The sequence below is a fragment of the Anabrus simplex genome, chromosome 3, assembly GCF_040414725.1.
Source record: "Anabrus simplex isolate iqAnaSimp1 chromosome 3, ASM4041472v1, whole genome shotgun sequence".
Lineage (NCBI taxonomy): Eukaryota > Metazoa > Arthropoda > Insecta > Orthoptera > Tettigoniidae > Anabrus > Anabrus simplex.
The window spans coordinates 13,171,662-13,191,668 of NC_090267.1; the positions used below are offsets into that span (position 1 = coordinate 13,171,662).

The window sequence follows — 20,007 nt, forward strand, 5'->3', positions numbered from 1 at the left end:
CAGTAAGTTTGACATGCATTGTATGTAAGCTTTGGGAAGGCATTCTTTCTGATTATATTAGACATGTTTGTGAAATTAATAACTGGTTCGATAGAAGGCAATTCGGTTTTAGGAAAGGTTATTCCACTGAAGCTCAACTTGTAGGATTCCAGCAAGATATAGCAGATATCTTGGATTCTGGAGATCAAATGGACTGTATCGCGATTGATATGTCTAAAGCATTTGATAGGGTGGATCATGGGAGACTACTGGCAAAAATGAGTGAAACTGGACTAGACAAAAGAGTGACTGAATGGGTTGCTATATTTCTAGAAAATAGATCTCAGAGAGTTAGAGTAGGTGATGCTTTGTCTGACCCTGTAATAGTTGAGAGGGTAGTTCCTCAGGGCAGTGTTATCGGACCTTTATGTTTTCTTATATATATAAATGATATGAGTAAAGGAGTGGAATCAGAGGTAAGGCTTTTTGCGGATGATGTTATTCTCTATAGAGTGATACAAGATTGTGAGCAACTGCAACGTGACCTCGAATATATTGTGAGATGGACAGCAGGCAATGGTATGTTGATAAACGGGGCTAAAAGTCAGGTTGTGAGTTTCACAAATAGGAAAAGTCCTCTCAGTTTTAATTACTGCGTTGATGGGGTGAAAGTTCCTTTTGGGGATCATTGTAAGTATCTAGGTGTTAATATAAGGAAAGATCTTCACTGGGGTAATCACATAAATGGGATTGTAAATAAAGGGTACCAATCTCTGCACATGGTTATGAGGGTGTTTAGGGGTTGTAGTAAGGATGTAAAGGAGAGTGCATATAAGTCTCTGGTAAGACCCCAACTAGAGTATGGGTCCAGTGTATGGGACCCTCACCAGGATTACCTGATTCAAGAACTGGAAAGAATCCAAAGAAAAGAAGCTCGATTTGTTCTAGGTGATTTCCGACAAAAGAGTAGCGTTACAAAAATGTTGCAATGTTTGGGTTGGGAAGAACCGAGAGAAAGAAGAAGAGCTGCTCGACTAAGTGGTATGTAAACTGTATATAGGATAATATTTTTTGTTTATTTCCACCTATTCAATACATTACAAGATGTTGGCATTTACTTTAAAAATATACAGTTTATGAAACTTTCAATACGGACGAAAAATGTTTTTCATCACTTGTAATAAGTGGTATGTTCAGAGCTGTCAGTGGAGAGATGGCGTGGAATGACATTAGTAGACGAATAGGTTTGAATGGCATCTATAAAAGTAGGAAAGATCACAATATGAAGATAAAGTTGGAATTCAAGAGGACAAACTGGGGCAAATATTCATATATAGGAAGGGGAGTTAGGGATTGGAATAACTTACCAAGGGAGATGTTCAATAAATTTCCAATTTCTTTGAAATCATTTCGGAAAAGGCTAGAAAAGCAACAGATAGGGAATCTGCCACCTGGGCGACTGCCCTAAATGCAGATCAGTATTGATTGATTGAATGTGAACACTATGATTTATCCACTGTATATCTTTTACCCTCAGTTGCTAACATTTAGGCACTATGCTAAGGCCATGTCTGTCTCTTTCTGGAGCTGCTGATGTGTAGATGGTGTAGTATTGTGCTCAAAAATGGCACACTCCTCAAGCTTTAATATGAAGCTTGGATTCTTCAGGTTTCATTCAAATAGAGTGGGATGAAACTAAAACGTATAGGATGCTAAACATTATCATCTAATAAGGAAACAGAAATTCACCAGCAAGGAAAATCACAAGTGGTAAAAGTGAGCTTTTTTTTTTTTTTTTTTGCAATTTGCTTTATGTACACAAACACAGATGGGTCTTATGACTAGGATACGATAGGAAAGGCCAAGCAGTGGGAAGGGAGCAGCTATGGCCTTACGTGAGGTACAGCTCCATGCATTTGCCTGTCAAAATTGTGTACCACAGAAAACCATCTTCAGGGATGTTCGAATCCACTACCTCGCAGATGCAAGCCCATAGCCGCACGCCCCTAACTGTACAGCCAACTCGTTTGATGCAGATGAGTGACGTGAGTACTAGCTGTAGAATTTTCCTGAATGAATGTTATTATTTGTCGTGAACATTCAGTATATATTCACCTTATTTGATTATTTAAGTCACCGTGTACATTTCAAATGGTAATCGAAAACAGAGCATTTTGAAGCCATGCGACAGCAGCCACATTCACTTTTTTGGTATGAAAATTGGGAATAAATATTCAAGACTTAAGAATTTCTTTAAGACTCCATGTTATTGAATATGCCAATCATGAGATAATTTTGCATCAACCTGTCTTATCTGGAAAGGTACCTGTCCAAGGAGTAATAAAAGAAGACTTCCTAACGTTTCACCACCTTACTTTTGTTTGTTAATATGTACCATTCCAAAACTGTGTTCTAAAATTCTGTAACTCATTAAGTTAAATTTAATACATTAACAGATGTGATTTATGGCTGAGCATAATTTGAATAGTTTGTGTGTGGCAGTTGATCCCGAACATAAATAATCTTACTACTCGTACTTTTACGTTACTCCTTGTACTGTACTAGATCACCATGAAAATTGAATTTTGTGTAAATTCCTTTGCCACTTTTTGGGTTTGTGAATGATATTATTCCCTGTTGGTGGCTTGATGTTTCGGCATGTTCAAAACTATGTTTGTGCAATATGTCCATACTTATTTTTGGATTCTCTTTGGCTTTACATGGATGAGATGTTTATATTTATTTTCATAAACTACTTTAAAAACCAATGTTTAGTTCATTTCCTTCCCAATTTATTCTTGCTTTGAACTTGGAACACATTTTTGTGTTTTTAATGTTATTTTTGCAGTTTACCTATGGTATTTCTTATTTATTCAAATCATTTAAGATATTCTGTCAGTTTCTTATTGTCTTCACGGGTTGTGATTGAATTAAGAATTGCCAAAACTTCCTGATTAGCCTTCCTGTGCTTCTTGACATTGTTGGCATTCCCCCTTTTGTTTCATGCTCATGTGGGCATGATTTCTTTTTTGTTCATTCTGGGTTTTATTATTGTTGATTTGGTTTGATGTTAGTGTATCAGACCTTGGTGCATGATATTTTATCCATTTTTCTGGGATTATCTTAAAAATAGTGCAATTTGGTGTTTTTCAGCCTTCATTTAATTTGGTAATTTTAAATGATCATGAGGATGATTATGATGAGTGCCTTGCTTCCATTGTTGTTGTGAAATTTTTGTGTACTACACAGTATTTCTTTCCTATGATATATATATTTATTCACAGAATACGCTATTTATTTCTGTTGATATTTTTCATAATTCTGTGACGAGAGTAACAAAGGCTAGGGACCAGGTGAAGCGAATGAGGGCAAAAGTGGGCATTAGGGGCATTAGGGGCAGTAAGAGAGTTTCAGAGATATTCATGGCATAATTTGACAGAATGAGTAAAAAAGATGCAAACATACCCTAACGTACACTTCCCTGCATGTGCATGGATTACATACAGACGATTACTGACCACTTCTGAGACAGCAAGGTTTGTTCTGTAAGTTTTAACAATCTAACAATTTAACCAAAAGATGTCTTGAACTACCTGCACTTAATTTTTTTATCTTAAATGGTAAGTCCCTCCTGGAGTAACAAAAATAAAACACACCCCTCCACATGTTATTTGTCCACAAATATGGCAGCAGCTTGGAGTTGTGTGGATGATGTTATTCATGATTGCATGAGAAAATTGATGTTGAGATTCACAATGAAAGTGTGCGAACTGAAAATAATTCAACATCAAGTGACATGGTTAAGAGAAATCTTATTCAATTTCCTTGGAGCAAGCAGCAATATGTACTAATGTACTGTATAGATGGGATCTGGCTATGACAGCACAGGAGAACTTACGGAAGCGGAGATTTGTTTTCACTGGGATACTGACTGGAGGTTGATCGCGAGTGTAAATGAGACCATGGAGTGGTTATGAGAGAAGTTGATGATGATTATGACTGTAATTTAAAAGGGCCTAACATCTAGGTCATTGGCCACTCATGGTACGATGTGAAACGGAACAAAATGTAATCATTCAGATTTAAAATTTACCACTGACTAGAATTTAAAAAGATGATGAAGAAAATGATTATGAATTGAAAATATCACAGGATCTAATTTGCAATGCTTTACATTCTTATACAATTATTTGAAAGTAAATTAAAATGGCTTAAAGTGGAAAAATAATAAATACACAAAATAATACATTATATTCAAAGTAAATTTTCTAAAACTCACCAAAAATACAGAAAGATAGATAAAATTAGAGTTAAAGGAATTAAAATAAGGTTAACAAAATTGAAAAAAAATAGAAACTTCAAGTTCAAAGATCATAAACAAGGCCACTATCCCTCATTAAATGGATGACAAGGTCTGCTGATTTGCTGATTGATCCTCAGCGCATAAAATGAAGTATACTGCACTATGACGTTATAGACTGCGCGTAGATTGGCCAAGGTCACTGCTCTCCGTAAGGATGTGTGCTATGGTCAGATGACCACTGCAAGTAAAAACTAGCGGGCTTCTTCCTTCAGTATGTACGAGTGCATGGCTATACTGTGGCTGATCCGAAGATTACATAACACAACTGTCTCTCTACGTTCCACCTGGAGGGAAGACTTATATATATCTTTGTAGTTTATTTAGAATTTGGTAGCCTGTCACTCCACCTCCCTAAGGGATATAACCAAATGTCTCAGCTCAGAATTAATATCACTTGCAGAAACCTTGTAAGGCAAAAGGTGCAGTGTGACTGCCTACTTCACAGCCGTAATGGCTAAACTGTTTCCCGCTATACCCACGTAACTTCAGAGCCAAGAAAATGTGATTCTGGTGCTTGCAATCCAACACCCAGACAGCAGGTCCTGGATCCCGTGCACTAAAGCGTGCTGCAGTAAACATCTATCAACATATTTCAGCAATCTCAAGAAATCCATAAGCAGAAGAAAGTGCCACTGTTCAAAGAACAGCGAATACCCCACAACTTCAAAGATAGCCTGGAGCTCGTGCTGTGTGCACTCTATAAGTTTCTGGTAGAGGTAAAAAGGAAACTCTTCTTATCAATGAATGCATAGCCTACATTTGCTTCTCCCCTAAAACATTTGTGCAAATAACTACTGAACTTGGATACCAGCTAAAAATGGACAGGAAGATCCTCTCATATACTGTGCCCTTTCCACAGGAGAACGTGTGGAAGATTCACTCGTTGTCTTAGCTTCGGCAGCTGAAAAAGAAATTACTTTCCACATGTAGACTCTCTTCTGAGGATTGACCGTCCGGCAGTTCCTCGTACAACAGGCATATAGGGGTGCAAACAACCAACTAAGGATCAAGCGAGCTACTAACAAATGATGTAACCAAATGCTGAATGAAATTTGAACAAAAAGATTTATTAAATAAAATTAAATTAAATTATGGATACTTAAAAAAATGCTAAAATTTACATTGAAATAAAACAGTACAGGACTATGATACTTCTTCTTCTTATGACGCCGTCTCCCTCCGAAGGTTGGCGATCCAACTGATTATGATTACACGTGAAACAGCAGGACGGAATATTTCTATCGACGTACGTCCATACCATTACTTTCATTTTTGGTCCGTACTGAAAATAGCGATCTCACTTAATTTACAAAAGGTATACATTTACTGTTCAACCTATTCAATACATATAATTATATACCACCTCTGCAAGTCTTTCAACCTGGAATTTCTCCATCTTCCCACAGATCTTTTCCCATGATCAGTCGGAGCAGTTTGTATCGTTCACCTCTTATGATGTGCCCAAGGTAGCTGAGCTTATGCTCCCTGATGCTTATGAGAAGCTCTTTCTTCTTGTTCAAAATGTTAAGGACTTCTTCATTTGTCTTCTTTTCTACCCAAGATATTCGAAGTATTCTTCTGTATAAGTACATTTCAAACGATTCAATCTGCTTCTCCAATAAAGGGCTAAACGTCCACCCTTCGAAAACATACAGAAGGAAAGGTAAGACATAACAACGTAGCATTCGAACTCTGAGCTGGAGGTTGAGTTCTCGGCTGGTGAATAAGGTCCTCATGGCATTGAACATGCTTTGTGCTTGCCCATTCCTGGATAAGATTTCACATTTTGAATTGCAATGCTGGTTCACTAGAGTTCCAAGATATTTGATGGAAGATAGGTTACATGTTGGACGATGTTGTTGTTGATGTAGAGGGAGGCCTGTTTTGGTGTTTTTGAGAATACAATCAGCTTGGTCTTGTTAATATTCAAGGATAAACCGTAGGTTTCACTGGTCCTCACGATGTTGTTTATAATGATTTGAAGATCACTAGGGTTGCTGGCTAACACAATCGGTGTCATCAGCAAATCGGATGTTATTAATGACAAAGCCTTTTGATCTTGATACCTAGATTAACATCTTCCATGGCCTCTCTGAACACAGCTTCAGAGTAGATGTTGAAAAGGAGTGGGGACAGGACACATCCCTGGCGGACACCTCTTCGCATAGCTATGTCCTCAATAGTAGTTCCTTCTATTTTGACCTCTGCCGTTTGATTCCAGTACAGATGGGAAATGATACGAAGATCACCAACATCTACACCAGTAGATTTTAAAATCTCAACAAGTTTTGCATGAGATACGCAATCAAAGGCTTTCCGGTAGTCGATGGAACAAGCGTGCACATCTACAGTTATATCTAGGCATCTCTGGTCAAAATATTCAAGGAGAAAAGAGCCTCACGAGTACACAGTCCATTCCTAAAGCCAAACTGAGTATGTCCAACTTGGCGTTTGCATTTGAGGTAGATTCAAGTGTGGATGATAAGCAGAAATACCTTTAGTACATGGGACATTAGGCTGATCATACGATAATCATCACAATGTGATGCACTAGCCTTTTTAGGTATGGTGACAAAAGTACATCTTAGCCAGTCAGATGGAATTCTACCAGATTTATACATTGCGTTGAATAATGTAGTTGGCAACTCTAGTCCTCTGCCATGGCCTTCAGCAATGAGTTTGAGAGTTTCTGCATGAACCTTCTCTGGACCTACAGCTTTTCCATTCTTCTGGAGTTTGATTGCATACAGTACTTCCTCTTGGGTTATATTTAGACTTGTTTTGCTGCCTTCGCCAATAAAAGGTGGTTTGTCTGGCCTTACATCGCTAAATAGTTTTTCAACATATTCTTTCCCCCTTTCAACATATTCTTTCCTACACTTCAACTTGTCTTCGACTCCTACCAAAATGGTGTCAATGGCATCCCTCAGTATAGCTTTACATGGCCTGTGATATTTCCCTACAAGTTCCTTGATCATCTTGTGGAGATTAAACAAGACATGTTTCTCTTGGAGAAGTTCTATTTCTCTGCATAGTTCATCTGCTTCCCTACACTTCCTCCTCACTGTCCTGTTTAGTTCTTGGTATTGGACTTTACTTACATGTTTCACTTTCCGTCTTTGGTCCATAAGCTGTAGAATATCTTCTGTCATCGATGGCTGTTCGAATGTCCTATATCATTCTCTTGAGTATCAGTGAGTATGTTCTTTAGTGCAATCCAACGTGATTCAATATCCTCTGTTCCCAAGTTGTTTATTGTATTCGTACGTTCTTCGAGCTTCAAGGTTGTTTGAGCTCAAAATACGGGGTCGTCAAGGCTCCTTGTATCGACGCGCTTAGGTCTGTCAGAGCGTATGTTATTGACAAAATGAAGTGTTAAGTCCATGATGACAGGATTATGGTCGCTGTTAACATCCGCCCCAGGGTAGGTTTTGACAGATTTCACGTATCTTCTCAGATGACTTTTGATGAGAATAAAATCCATCCGACTCCTGATAATATGACCTTCACAATCTGCAGGAGACGTCCATGTATACAAGCACTGGGAATGTAGCTTGAAAAAGGTATTAATAACAGAGAGCTCTTGTTCTGAACAAAACTGAACTAGACGATCGCCCCTGGCATTTCTGTCACCAAGGCCATATTGTCCAACAATTTCATCCTCTGCACCGAGACCTATCTTAGCATTGAAATCATCAAGGACAAGAGATACATCCCCTTTCTTTGTAAGGGACATTGCTTCCTCTAGAATGGAATAGAATTCTTCGACAAATTTGTCATCCTTATCGCCGGTTGGAGCATAGGCCTGGATAATATTCATGGGACGATGGGAAGTTTGCAGTTTAAGAAACATGGCACGCTCTGCAAAGGGAATGAAATTGATGACAGACTTCGCCAGATCAGACGAGAGGAGCACAGCCAGTTCATATTGATGTTGAGGATCATTACCAGCAGAGTCATACAGAACACCATGAGTTTGTTGTGTTCCTGTGCAGGTAGCAGGTAGGGACCCTCTTGGAGGCAGCCCTATCCAGAGAGTGGTACCCCTGCCTATGTGAGTCCCAGAGCACACTGACCCGGTGTGCAGCATCTGGTAAGGGTCCCTTGCCAGGTTTACGGTAAAGACCTCAACGGCAGCTATGGTGGAGAAGATAGCCTTCGGTACAGCATAGATGGCGGAGGAGGCAACCTGATTGTCCAGGGCTAAACGGACATCTCCTGTTGGAGGGCAGCAGCTCCAACAGTACCATATAGCAGCACATGAAGAAGGACTTCATTAGTGGTACTACATTGGATGTGAGAGGCGCAGCTGTAACAGCCACCATGGTTCTCACACTGCGGCACAGAAAGGAATCGGAAGTCCTACTCAGCTATCTTTCCAAATCTTTCAATATGATTATGGTTACAGATAAAAGAAACGGCCCTCAGTCTGGGGCACCCCTTAAGTGGGGAGAGGGTGCTAAAAACTTTACTATAGTATAAACTGATAAAAAATATGAAACTCACAATAACTTTACACTCACAAAATCAAACTTAGCAAAACTGAACATTTAAGTTACATTACATCTCTGCAAAGCTTCTACTTGTCGTAAATGAGCTCCAAAAACAAAGCAAATAATGAAAACCCCAACGAAATGGGATACATGTTGGTGCAACAACGAACCAAATGAACTCAGGACTCCAATATTAGTCCTCCTGAAGATATGTAATTAAAACATGAATAAACATGTGGCCTGAGCTTATAAATTACCACGAACACACACTGCAAAATAAATACAGTTTCTCTTCTCTGCTTATAACCACACTCAACATTTAAATGGCTGTAAGTCGCCTATCATGGGAGTCTATATTTCAACAGCACAATAATGTTATGGACCAAATTATCTACCATGATGAAAGTCTAATTAAAATACACTGTGAACTCACAGGAATTAAATTTTATCGAAAAGAAATTACATTCATTGCCAGAAGTCAACTGAAAACTTTCTATACTTGAAAGTTACATTAAATCCTTGGTTACCTCTGTCACATTTAGTGTCAATCATACAGGTGTAACCTCTGACACACTCTAGTTATATTTGTGGCATTTACTTGTACAATTAACCTAATACAGAATCGTTTAGTTGACATGATTTACCTTCACGTTACAAATGTTTGACTGTGACATCTAAATTCAAATCAATTTAATATCATATGTTTTGCGTTGCCACGGCCTAAGCCTTCCGTAAAGAACAATGTTGACATTTATCAGACTGCGAACATTAGGTTGCCCTTATCTTACCCTAACATCTACCAGAAATACAACGCACTTCAAAAATGGTATATTTACGTAACACTCAGAATAGTGTTCGCCAAATAGAGCAACAAAACCCAACAAGCAAAAAATAAAATACATGCAATGAAACTTTATTTACAAAACTTGAAATTCACGACCTTCATACCTGACTTTATTAATCAAATCCATAAAATTCTAAACCAAATCTAAGTGGCACAAATTTACCGGCGTAAAATTTACTTTACGTTACATTTACTTTTATAAATGGAATTAGTTCATTATAAGTTTAGGTCCACAAGATCCTTTCCCCACGTTATATTTATTTTCAACAACACGGGTTAGCCTAGTTAATTCAAAATACAAATTTATCCTCATCATATTTGCAGTATACGTATGTGGTGACACAATTATTATTATCCTTTCCAGAACTGTGGAGTTACTACTGTCGGCAATCACTTCCCCTACTTGTCACATTTAAACCAAAATACCACATTTAATTAGTTTACATCTCAACAGCAAGTCGTAATCCTTACATCGTTACTTCACACTTCACATTTCATACTGTTCTGCTGTTATTCATTATTATTCCACGAGTGCATTACATCAATTATTTCCTTATTATCCCGAATCATTATTTTCCTCTGGAACAACTCTATTTTATCGTAGATTATCCTCATTTATTTGGTCCAAGTCTCTGGACTGCTATTATATTCCCTGTAATTCTTATACACACGTATGGCCCCCATTAGGCTCTACTCTTAACTCCCTTATCTATCTCATCAGTCGTCTCCTATCATACGAAGCAAAATTCATTATTCATTATTTCCTGGGATAACTTTGTATTCGTGACCACCTATCCTAGGCTCTCAATTCAGAACTTATTGCCACCTGTACCTTATTTAATATTGCCTTCTGCGAATTAATGACAAGCTGGCTTATGGACAAATGCCTCATATGTATTTGTCATTTTACATGGTTGCCTTCACACTAGTTTACTCCCCTCTTTGATTCAGACTTGCATACAATATTAGTACATTATCAAATTAAATCAGACATTATTGTTATTATTACAATCATTATTATTATTATGATTATTATTATATTATTATTATGATTATTAAGTCGGCTACTGATCATTATTTCCAAACTACCACCATGTCCACACTCAAATTACCGAAAGATTAAATAGGTTATCATAATGTTTTATTGAACTCCGCCATTGTCCGGTCCCAAGTCCGGAATGAGAAAGGAGGAGGGTTTGCTGGTCTGGCACCCAGCTGTAAAATTGCCAACGCTGAGTGTTGGGCGGCGGGAAATAACCTGACTCCCTAAGGGGGCCAACGGCTTCGGGCGAATGAGCCCCTTTGGGTGGGGTGATGGTCCCCACAGTGGAGGAAATGCCACTGGAATCCATTATGCAGCGTCTGTTCTCCAGGTTAGGGGCGGCTGCACAAGGCGTCTGTACTCCAGAGGAGCGGCCTCATTATCACCTCACTGGATCACATCCAGAGTTGTAATTCGGGACCTAGTCCCACACAGGTGACACCTTGACAGTCAACCATGGAAGGTCTTTTAAGGAATACTCCACCGGCTGAACCAAGAGTTCAGAGAAGGCAGCATTCGGATACGGTGGGCTGCCACCTGAAAGATACCGTGAAGTCGGAGGCACGGAAATACCCCAGTACTACATACACGAATGAGACAAAATCAAGAATCAAACCAAAGCAGATAACATACTTCTCTACACACAACATAAACTCACTCATGCAAACCGGTAAACTAAAAGTGATCACCGACATAATGGACCAACACAAAATTCTTATCATGGGATTACAGGAAATTAGAAACACTGACCAGGATGCCTTGGAATCTCAAGGGTACAGACTTTATAAAGGTATACCCGGGAAGAGAGTGATGAAGAATGTCCCACAATTTGGAACAGGATTTTTGGTCAGCCTTAAAATAATAAACTCAGTTCAAGAATTCAGATCACAGTCTCCACGACTCTCAACGCTCACCTTAAAGGCATCTAATAAAATCTATACTATAATAAATGCCCATGCTCCCACTAATGATAAAAACAACTCCTCAAAAGACCAGGAGGAAACAGGAGAATTTTGGGACCTATTGGACCAGACCATAGATAACATCCCCAAACACCATATAAAATTATTAATAGGCGACTTCAACGCTCAACTAGGCAGAGAAAGAAAATACCGTGACATCATCGGAAAATGGCCAGCACACAAGAAAACAAATAAAAATGGAGAGAGACTAGTTGACCTGTGTAGAAACCATAATTTAATCTCAAAATCTACATGTTTTAAGAGGAAACCTCAAAAACTCAAAACATGGAAACACCCTGACTACACTAAAGGAGAATGGCAACTGGACCACGTCTGCATGGACAAATACCACCACAAAGAGATCTATAACGTCAAAGTCCTCCGAGGAATAGACACAGGTTCAGATCACAACGTAGTTAAAATTAAAATTAAACTCACTCCCCAGAGGAGACAACAAAAGCAAGCCTTTAAAACTAAAAGAAAAATAGATCCTACCCAGCTAATCAACAACAAAAATTACCAGAAAGCAACTGAAAAAATAAAAATCACAGACAAACTTGGAGACTTAGTACACAACCTTAAACAAATTGCAGAAGACCTAGCTCCAAATAAACCACGTAAAAAACACCAATGGTGGAACAGTGAATGTGATGAAACAGTGGAGAAAAGACATCAGGCATGGCTATTACATCAGTCGCAAAAGACAGAAATATCCTATCAAAAGCTAGTAAAACAGAGAAAAGAAACTACCCAAGTCTTAAGAAGAATAAAAAGACAACATCATAAGGACACCCTGCAGTTAATTGAAGAACAGTTCAGTAAAACTAAATCAAGGGACTACTACAAAACCTTCAGAAAGCAGCTCCAAAAATATGAACCCCCGACCCTACTGATGAAGGATGAAGATGGTAAGCTGGCCCATAACAATAAAGACAATGCAGAAATTCTGGCTAAACATTTCAACAAGCTTTTAAATTGTGAGAAACCTACAGAACTCCTTCATTTGGACACCAACACCCCGATAAAAACATCACCAGAAAACATCAATCCCCCCACAATAAAGGAAGTCTACCAAGCTCTGAATAAATTAAAAAACTACAAAGCACCAGGAGAAGATCAGACCTTTGCGGAAATCTGGAAATATGCAGGAACCTCAGCAAAAGTTGCCCTCCATCGACAACTTGTCTCTATCTGGATTAAAGAAGAACTACCAGAACACTGGACAACAGCCCTCATTCATCCTCTGCACAAAAAAGGGGACAAAACCGACCCTAATAACTACAGGGGAATCTCGCTCCTAGACATAACATACAAAATATTTTCAATAATCATCCTTAATAGGATAACTTTACAACTTGAGAAAGAACTAGGAGAATATCAAGGAGGTTTCAGACCCTGGAGGAGCTGTCCTGATCAGATCATGAGTCTTAAGATGATAATGGACTATAACAGGAGAAGAAACAGAGATATGGTGATAACATTTGTAGATTTCAAGAAAGCTTATGATTGCATCCATAGAGAATCTCTGTTTAAAATTTTAAGACACCTTGGACTACACCCCAAATTAATAAACATGATAAAATTGACTCTCACCAATACCAAGTCAAAAGTGAAGTTTAGGGGTGAAACATCAGAGACATTTGAAATTAAAACTGGACTACGGCAGGGAGATGGGCTCTCACCACTATTATTTAACTGTGCTCTAGAAATGGTAATGAGGGAATGGTTTAGGAAATGTCCCCCAAAAATAAAGATTGGCCGAAAAATCAAAACAAATTGCCTGGGTTTTGCTGACGATTTAGCATTACTAGCAGTGGACATAAAAGAAGCAAAAACACAGATATCAGAACTTCAAAACATTGCAAATAAAATTGGCCTCAAAATATCATTTGAAAAAACAGAAATTATGCCCCAAAAACCAACACAGCTAAAAGAAGTCACCATAAATGGTAATAAAATCAAAATAGTAACTCAGTTTAAATATCTTGGAGAAGTAATAACACATAACTTAAATGAAAAAATCTCAATCCAAGTAAGAACAAATAGATTAGCTAAAGCACAAAAATTAACACGGGATATCTACAAAAAGAAATGTCTATCAATAAATACAAAAATAAAACACTACAACACAGTTATAAAACCGGAAGCTACATATGCAGCAGAAACACTCTTTTACCTGAATAAACAATCAAAGACTGACAGACTTCAGAAAATTGAAAGGAGGATTGGAAGAACCTGTATCAACAAAAAAATCAGAAAGATGGACAGTGGCGGTTAATACCTAACAAAGTCGTGTACAAAGAGCTAGAACCCACTACAGATACTATGCGTAAGAGGAGACTGGGATTCTTTAGACATATCATGAGGATGCAGGACTCGAGACTTCTGAAACAACTAGTACAACACAATCTCATCTCAAAAAATACCACAACAGGATGTAAATGGATCAGAGAAGTAAGAGAGGATCTGAAGGAAATAGGCCTTACAACAGAAGACACCAAAAATAAGATAAAATTGAATACAAAACTCAAGAATACAAACCTCCGCTTTACCCTTACACAAAACAAACCAACAACACGCACATTTTCAACTGAGGAAAGGGCACGAAGATCGGAGCGTCTGAAGAAGTACTGGGAGGACCGCAAAGCCCGAACAATCCCTTCAAAGAGACCTGAACGACGGACTGACTAAAGTGATCCTATGTGGTCATAAAGGAAGAAGAAGAAGAAGAAGAATGTTTTATTGACACTCTCCTTATTATTATTATTATTATTATTATTATTATTATTATTATTACTATTATTATTATTATTATTATTATTAACTACATTGAATCTGGCAATTTACACATATGCGATGTCACTTGACCTCGGAAAATTTATAAGCACTAGTATCATTTTATTATTATTAAAGTAAGGTAACACACAATGAAAATAAAGTCTATTATTATTGAAGTCCGAGCCTAAAACAATCGGGTCCTGATCGCAGACCTGACGGTCCTAATCTCATCAACAGGGTCTGATTTTAACTACCAATGCCTCTCATAACGTTCATTATAATCGGAATTATATAGGTGCATGAAATCAATCTAACAACTACATTTCTAATATCTAAACTAAACGGACAATGTCTTGCTCTACAGTCTTACATTTACATTAATAATAAGTTCAACATCTATTTACCTTGGATCTTGACGGCTGCATACTGCGTCTTCTGATTCCCGTTACATGATATTTATTCGATACCGAACTCCATTATTGCATCGTAATCAGCGAGACACACGTCACTTATCTTCCCTTTAATATTATGTAACACTCGCATTATTTCTTGCTTAATATTGAAGTATTAACTTACCTTACAATATACCTTATACACTAACATACACTCACAAACAAAAAACAAAACCACCGTTTGTATCCTGAAGTGGCCTACTTCTGATATTAGCTACACTTCGATCAGCTGAGCGGCATTTCTTGTTACGTCTACGTTACTCCTGGAATGTTTGTCAACAAGCCCTCGTTAAAAATGAAATAATTGAAAAAGATGTTCAACCTATTCAATACATAAAAGAAAGAAATGTAGTGATTACATTCTTATTTAATAGTAACTATAAATGGGACCGGTTTCGACCCTAGTCCAGGTCATCGTCAAAACTACCATGTAACTTCCGCGTCTCAACTTAACAGAGTGATTACAAGTACCGGTGCGAAATACTGACAGGAACTGATTCTTTCACTGCATCTATGGCCCCTATTCGGGCATTTCCTTCACCACACTCCTAGCTATCCTGGAGAAGGAGAGGCGGACTAATATTTCTATCACTTTTTGGAGCATTATTTAAATGTCCGTCACTATTTCCCTATTAAATCATCTGTGGTGACTCCATAAATTGGTATGATTCCATTCCTTCACTATATTATGGAAAATAATCATACACTTTTCTCGAATTTCGTAAGAGTCATTGGCGTTATGTTGATAGTCGGATGTACACAATTTTACCGCTATGTGGGTGTGCTGTCCAGACTAGTCCCCTCCACTGTAGTTACGACATAGTTGCTGATTATTAATTAAATACACGATAATTCATTTCCAAAATAACCACAAAAATTTTAAATAATATACCCAAGACGCGGGCACACAACTAACACTGTAACTTAGCTCACACTCTTGAAAAGACTGGAAAATATTTTCAACTGGTCATGGCGATTATTTCTCCTAAATTCTGCGATTGGCTGAATTTTTCCTGAGGTTATAGTAACAAGGACTGAACCACTTCTCTGAAGGGGTGTCTGTCATACTCCTTCACATGTTCGGCGGTCCTTGTCTCTCAAAACAAAGGCGCAGTTGCCTATTGTCATACATTTCCGTTATCTGGGAGACGGTGTTTGCAGAAATTTCACCAGGTGGCGAAATAAGATTTATTTGACTGTTTTATGGGTATGGGTCCATCCCGTTCATGACTAAAAGCAAGCAGAGAGGATTTACTCTGGTTCCGTAAGTCTCTTCGTTGCAAAGCTTGGAAGTCTCTACTGCGAATGTTCACTAAGCAGTTTTCATGTTTAAAATTTTATGAATTAATATGAATTATCCATAGGCTATTTGCACAACAGGTGCAATACGGAGGTGTCTGTGTTCACTTTTTGGTCAGAATGCAGATCCAGGATCATTTCAGGTCCTCTTATTAACCAAGAACGTACCTTACTTTGACGTCAAGGTGCAATTGTGCTTGTTCAGAATGGTTTTGTAGCCAATCTTCCTCCGCCGTGGTTCGTGCTTTTCAGTTTGACAACGACACTTTGCACTATCGACCCATTTCCTGCAATGCAGGAGTCTAACTTGGAAAGAATATGTGGCCTATAAAATTTTTGGACTACAGTGTGGGTAGCCCCACACATAGTGTCTCTAACAAAACTCATTTTACATCAGACCGACACATATAGGTCTTAGGGCAATGATGGGAGAGGAAAGGCCTAGGAGTGGGAAGGAAGCACCATGGTTTAACTAAGGTAAAGCTGCAGGATTTGCCTGGTATTTAAATGGGAAACCACGGAAAATCATCTTCAGGGCTGCCAACAATGGGGTTCAAACACACTTTCTCCCAAATTCAAGCTCACAGCAGCGCGCACCTAACCTCATAGCCAGTACCGCTAGGCAACTCCAATACTGCTATGGGCACGGCCTATTCGTCCGCCATTCTGAATCTCCGACACTGGGTGGGGTCCAGTGAACGTAAACTGTGCGTCTTTGTCAGCCGGGGCCTCGTGGGGGAAGGCCATCACCCATTGGTCAGACACCACTGCTAATGCAGCCATAGGCTGCTACATCGCTGTGATCTCAAGGGATATGGAAACTTCTAGTTCACGGCCTGAGAGATTTTTATACGTGGAGGGTTCCACGAGCTTTGAGTTGCAGATGCATCTCGAAGGGCCGAACACATGTATATAAGGTGATGGACCAGAGGTGGTGTGGTTCGGTTCATTGAGTGATTTGACTCAAGATGAGCGAAAGAGAACAAAGGGTGCAACAGTCATGAGTAAGCTCAGTGAGAGCTACCTCAGTTAGTGGCCGGGTGTGGTTGCAGCCTGTTGGAGTGTGTCCGTAGAAGCTGAGGACTCCCTCAGTATTCCTGATGATGTGTTTGCGTGTCTCTTGGAGCAACTGTTTGAAAGACACATCAAGCATTCTGGTTCGTGGACCGAGCTCGATAGCTGCAGTTGCTTAAGTGCGGCCAGTATCCAGTACTCGGGAGATAGTAGGTTCGAACCCCACTATCGGCAGTTCTGAAGATGGTTTTCCGTAGTTTCCCACTTTCACACCAGGCAAATGCTGGGGCTGTACCTTAATTAAGACCACGGCCGCTTCCTTCCCACTCCTAGCCCTTCCCTGTCCCATCATCGCCATAAGACCTATCTGTGTCGGTGCGACGTAAAGCAAGTAGCAAAAAAAGGTACAACGTGGAAGAGAACCTGGAATGTCGGCATGGGGCTGTGAATGCAGTTCGAAGTACCTGAGTTTCTTTCAAAAATGTTTAATTAATCATGTTACTCCAAAACATTTTAAATCATCAGAAAAAAAGGGATTATGAAAGGGAGACCAGAATAAAGTTAACCAAATTTGTTCAAAAATCAAAATTAAATATCTGCATACCAAGAAACCCCAGCTAAATCAGAAATTTTATGACTTGCAACTTCAAATTTCTAGTCTACAATGAGATATGCTGAGAAATAATATAGAACTGTCGATGTACTACATTCTTAGGATATCTTGGAGAGAAAACTTATTACCCTTATAAATGAAAGTAATAATACAAGACAGTGAAACAAGGATAGATTAGAGAAGGGAAATAATCATCACTGGCCGAAGAATCTTAATAACAATAATGAAATAGTGAAGAGGGTAGCAGAAAGAGAGCAGGTCATTGCCAAATTGAGGCAGGAAAACATCTGATGGCCATCAACAGCGACATGCTACAACGTGCAGGAGCCCACCATACAACTGTCTTGATGTGTTGTCTGATGAAAGGAGAACACAATGAAATATCTGCAGATGTACTTCTCAAAAGTTGGAGTTGCAAAACCATTCCAGATGAAGTACTTAACAAATCACACATTTAAAATATGCTGAATCATTCGGTATAACCTCGTATGTACACAAACTAACAGAATAGTATGCGATATGATTTCACTTAAAATATTAAAATTAATTTTTTTAATTAAGTTTAAATACTAATCACTACAAATTGATCAGGAATGACACTTACAACAGATGTACTTGCTCCTCCAAGCCAGACTGGTTCCTCCTTTATCTTTACATTCTGGTCCATTTCCAATGCAACTGAAATATTCCTATGAGCAGAAGTAAGAGATTTCCACTCACTGAAACAAGTAACAGAAAATATGTAATAATGCTATTGTTATGGTTACAAGCCAGCAGGCAGGCAGACCTGTAGCTTTCAATGATGGACAATTTATCTATTATATCAGCACAATCCCCTGCCTTGCACTGAATCCACCTCACAGGGGCATGGCTTTTACGAGGGTCGATTCATAAGTCATTCTCACGAGCAGGAGGCAACACGGAAAATCTAACATATTCACTTGGAAATATAGGGCATGTACTTATGCATAGTGCCTGAAGACAAATTCTGACTTCAGGAGATTCTCGTACGAAAGTGACAAAACACAGGCCATTGGTAAACATTGTTTTATTATGGTTTAGACAGCAAATACACAAGACTACATACAAAGGACAGGTCTCCACTGGTTACAGACCTTCAAAATAATCATCCAAGGTTTCCACTGTGCATTGCCCACGGTGGGGCAGGCGCTGAATAACATTCGCTGCATGTGTATCGCTAACGTGTGACATCTCCCTCCGAAATGCTGTTAGGATGTCCTCTTTGTTAGCAAACCGTTGTCCACGTAATGACTTCTTGACTTTGGGGATTAGATCATAGTCACGTGGGTTCATATCATGTAAATAAGGCGGGTGTGGAAGAACCTCCCGTCCTCACCGCTGTAAGTGATGCTGAACGATGGCGGTAGAAACTCTACCTCACCACTGTTGTATAGGGCATGGCATGCACACCTAATACTTCCCGCAGCTCTGCATGTCATTGGCGTGCATTTCTGCTATGGAGTACTGCTATTTTAATATAAAATTGTTGCTCCTGTTTGTTGACTCTCACTCACGCACTGAACTTGGGGGCATGCTTAGAACTACACTGTTGTTTACATACACCATCTAGTGGCTTCATAAGCAAGTACATACCGTACATTTCCAAATGCATATCTTAGACCTCCCGTGTTGACACCTGTTCGCGAGAAAAAAAATAGTTGCCATGACTTATGACTCGACCTACGTATTTCAAATGATCTACGTCCAATGACTTGGACTGAACCGTGGGCAACTTGGTAAAAAATCATTGTCAATGCCAGTACATTATCAGTTGATCCTGCAGGTGTGTACTCTGCTTTGATACAGATGTTCATCTCGCCATATCCTGTGCTACAGTCCAGATCTGTAGACTGTTTGATACATATTTCCATGTCACCATATCCTGTGCTACCCTCCAGATCTGTAGACTGGTTTGATATAGATCTCCATGTCACAGTATCCTGAGCTAAACCCCCCATTTCTACATATCAATAGAAAACTCAATCTACTATAATATGAACCCATGCCCTTTACTGTCAGTTGCTTATAAGATATTCTCTAAAGTTCTACTAAACAGAGTTCAAGAACACACTGACCACCTCATTGGAGAATACCAAGCTGGTTTCCGATAAGGAAGGTCGTGCGCAGAACAAATTTTCAACCTCAAA

The 20,007-nt window shown here is 38.9% G+C and overlaps 1 protein-coding gene across 3 annotated transcripts in view; it reads right to left on the bottom strand.

The window, feature by feature from the left end:
• The window catches only part of LOC136866939 (uncharacterized), a 155,706-nt gene that overhangs the window by 102,329 nt on the left and 33,370 nt on the right, over positions 1 to 20,007 (bottom strand). For all 3 annotated transcript variants that reach the window (XM_068226953.1, XM_068226954.1, XM_068226952.1), the window contains exon 3: positions 18,444 to 18,558. In XM_068226953.1, coding sequence (XP_068083054.1) covers positions 18,444 to 18,558 — 115 coding nt within the window. The remainder of the gene's footprint in view (positions 1 to 18,443; positions 18,559 to 20,007) is intronic.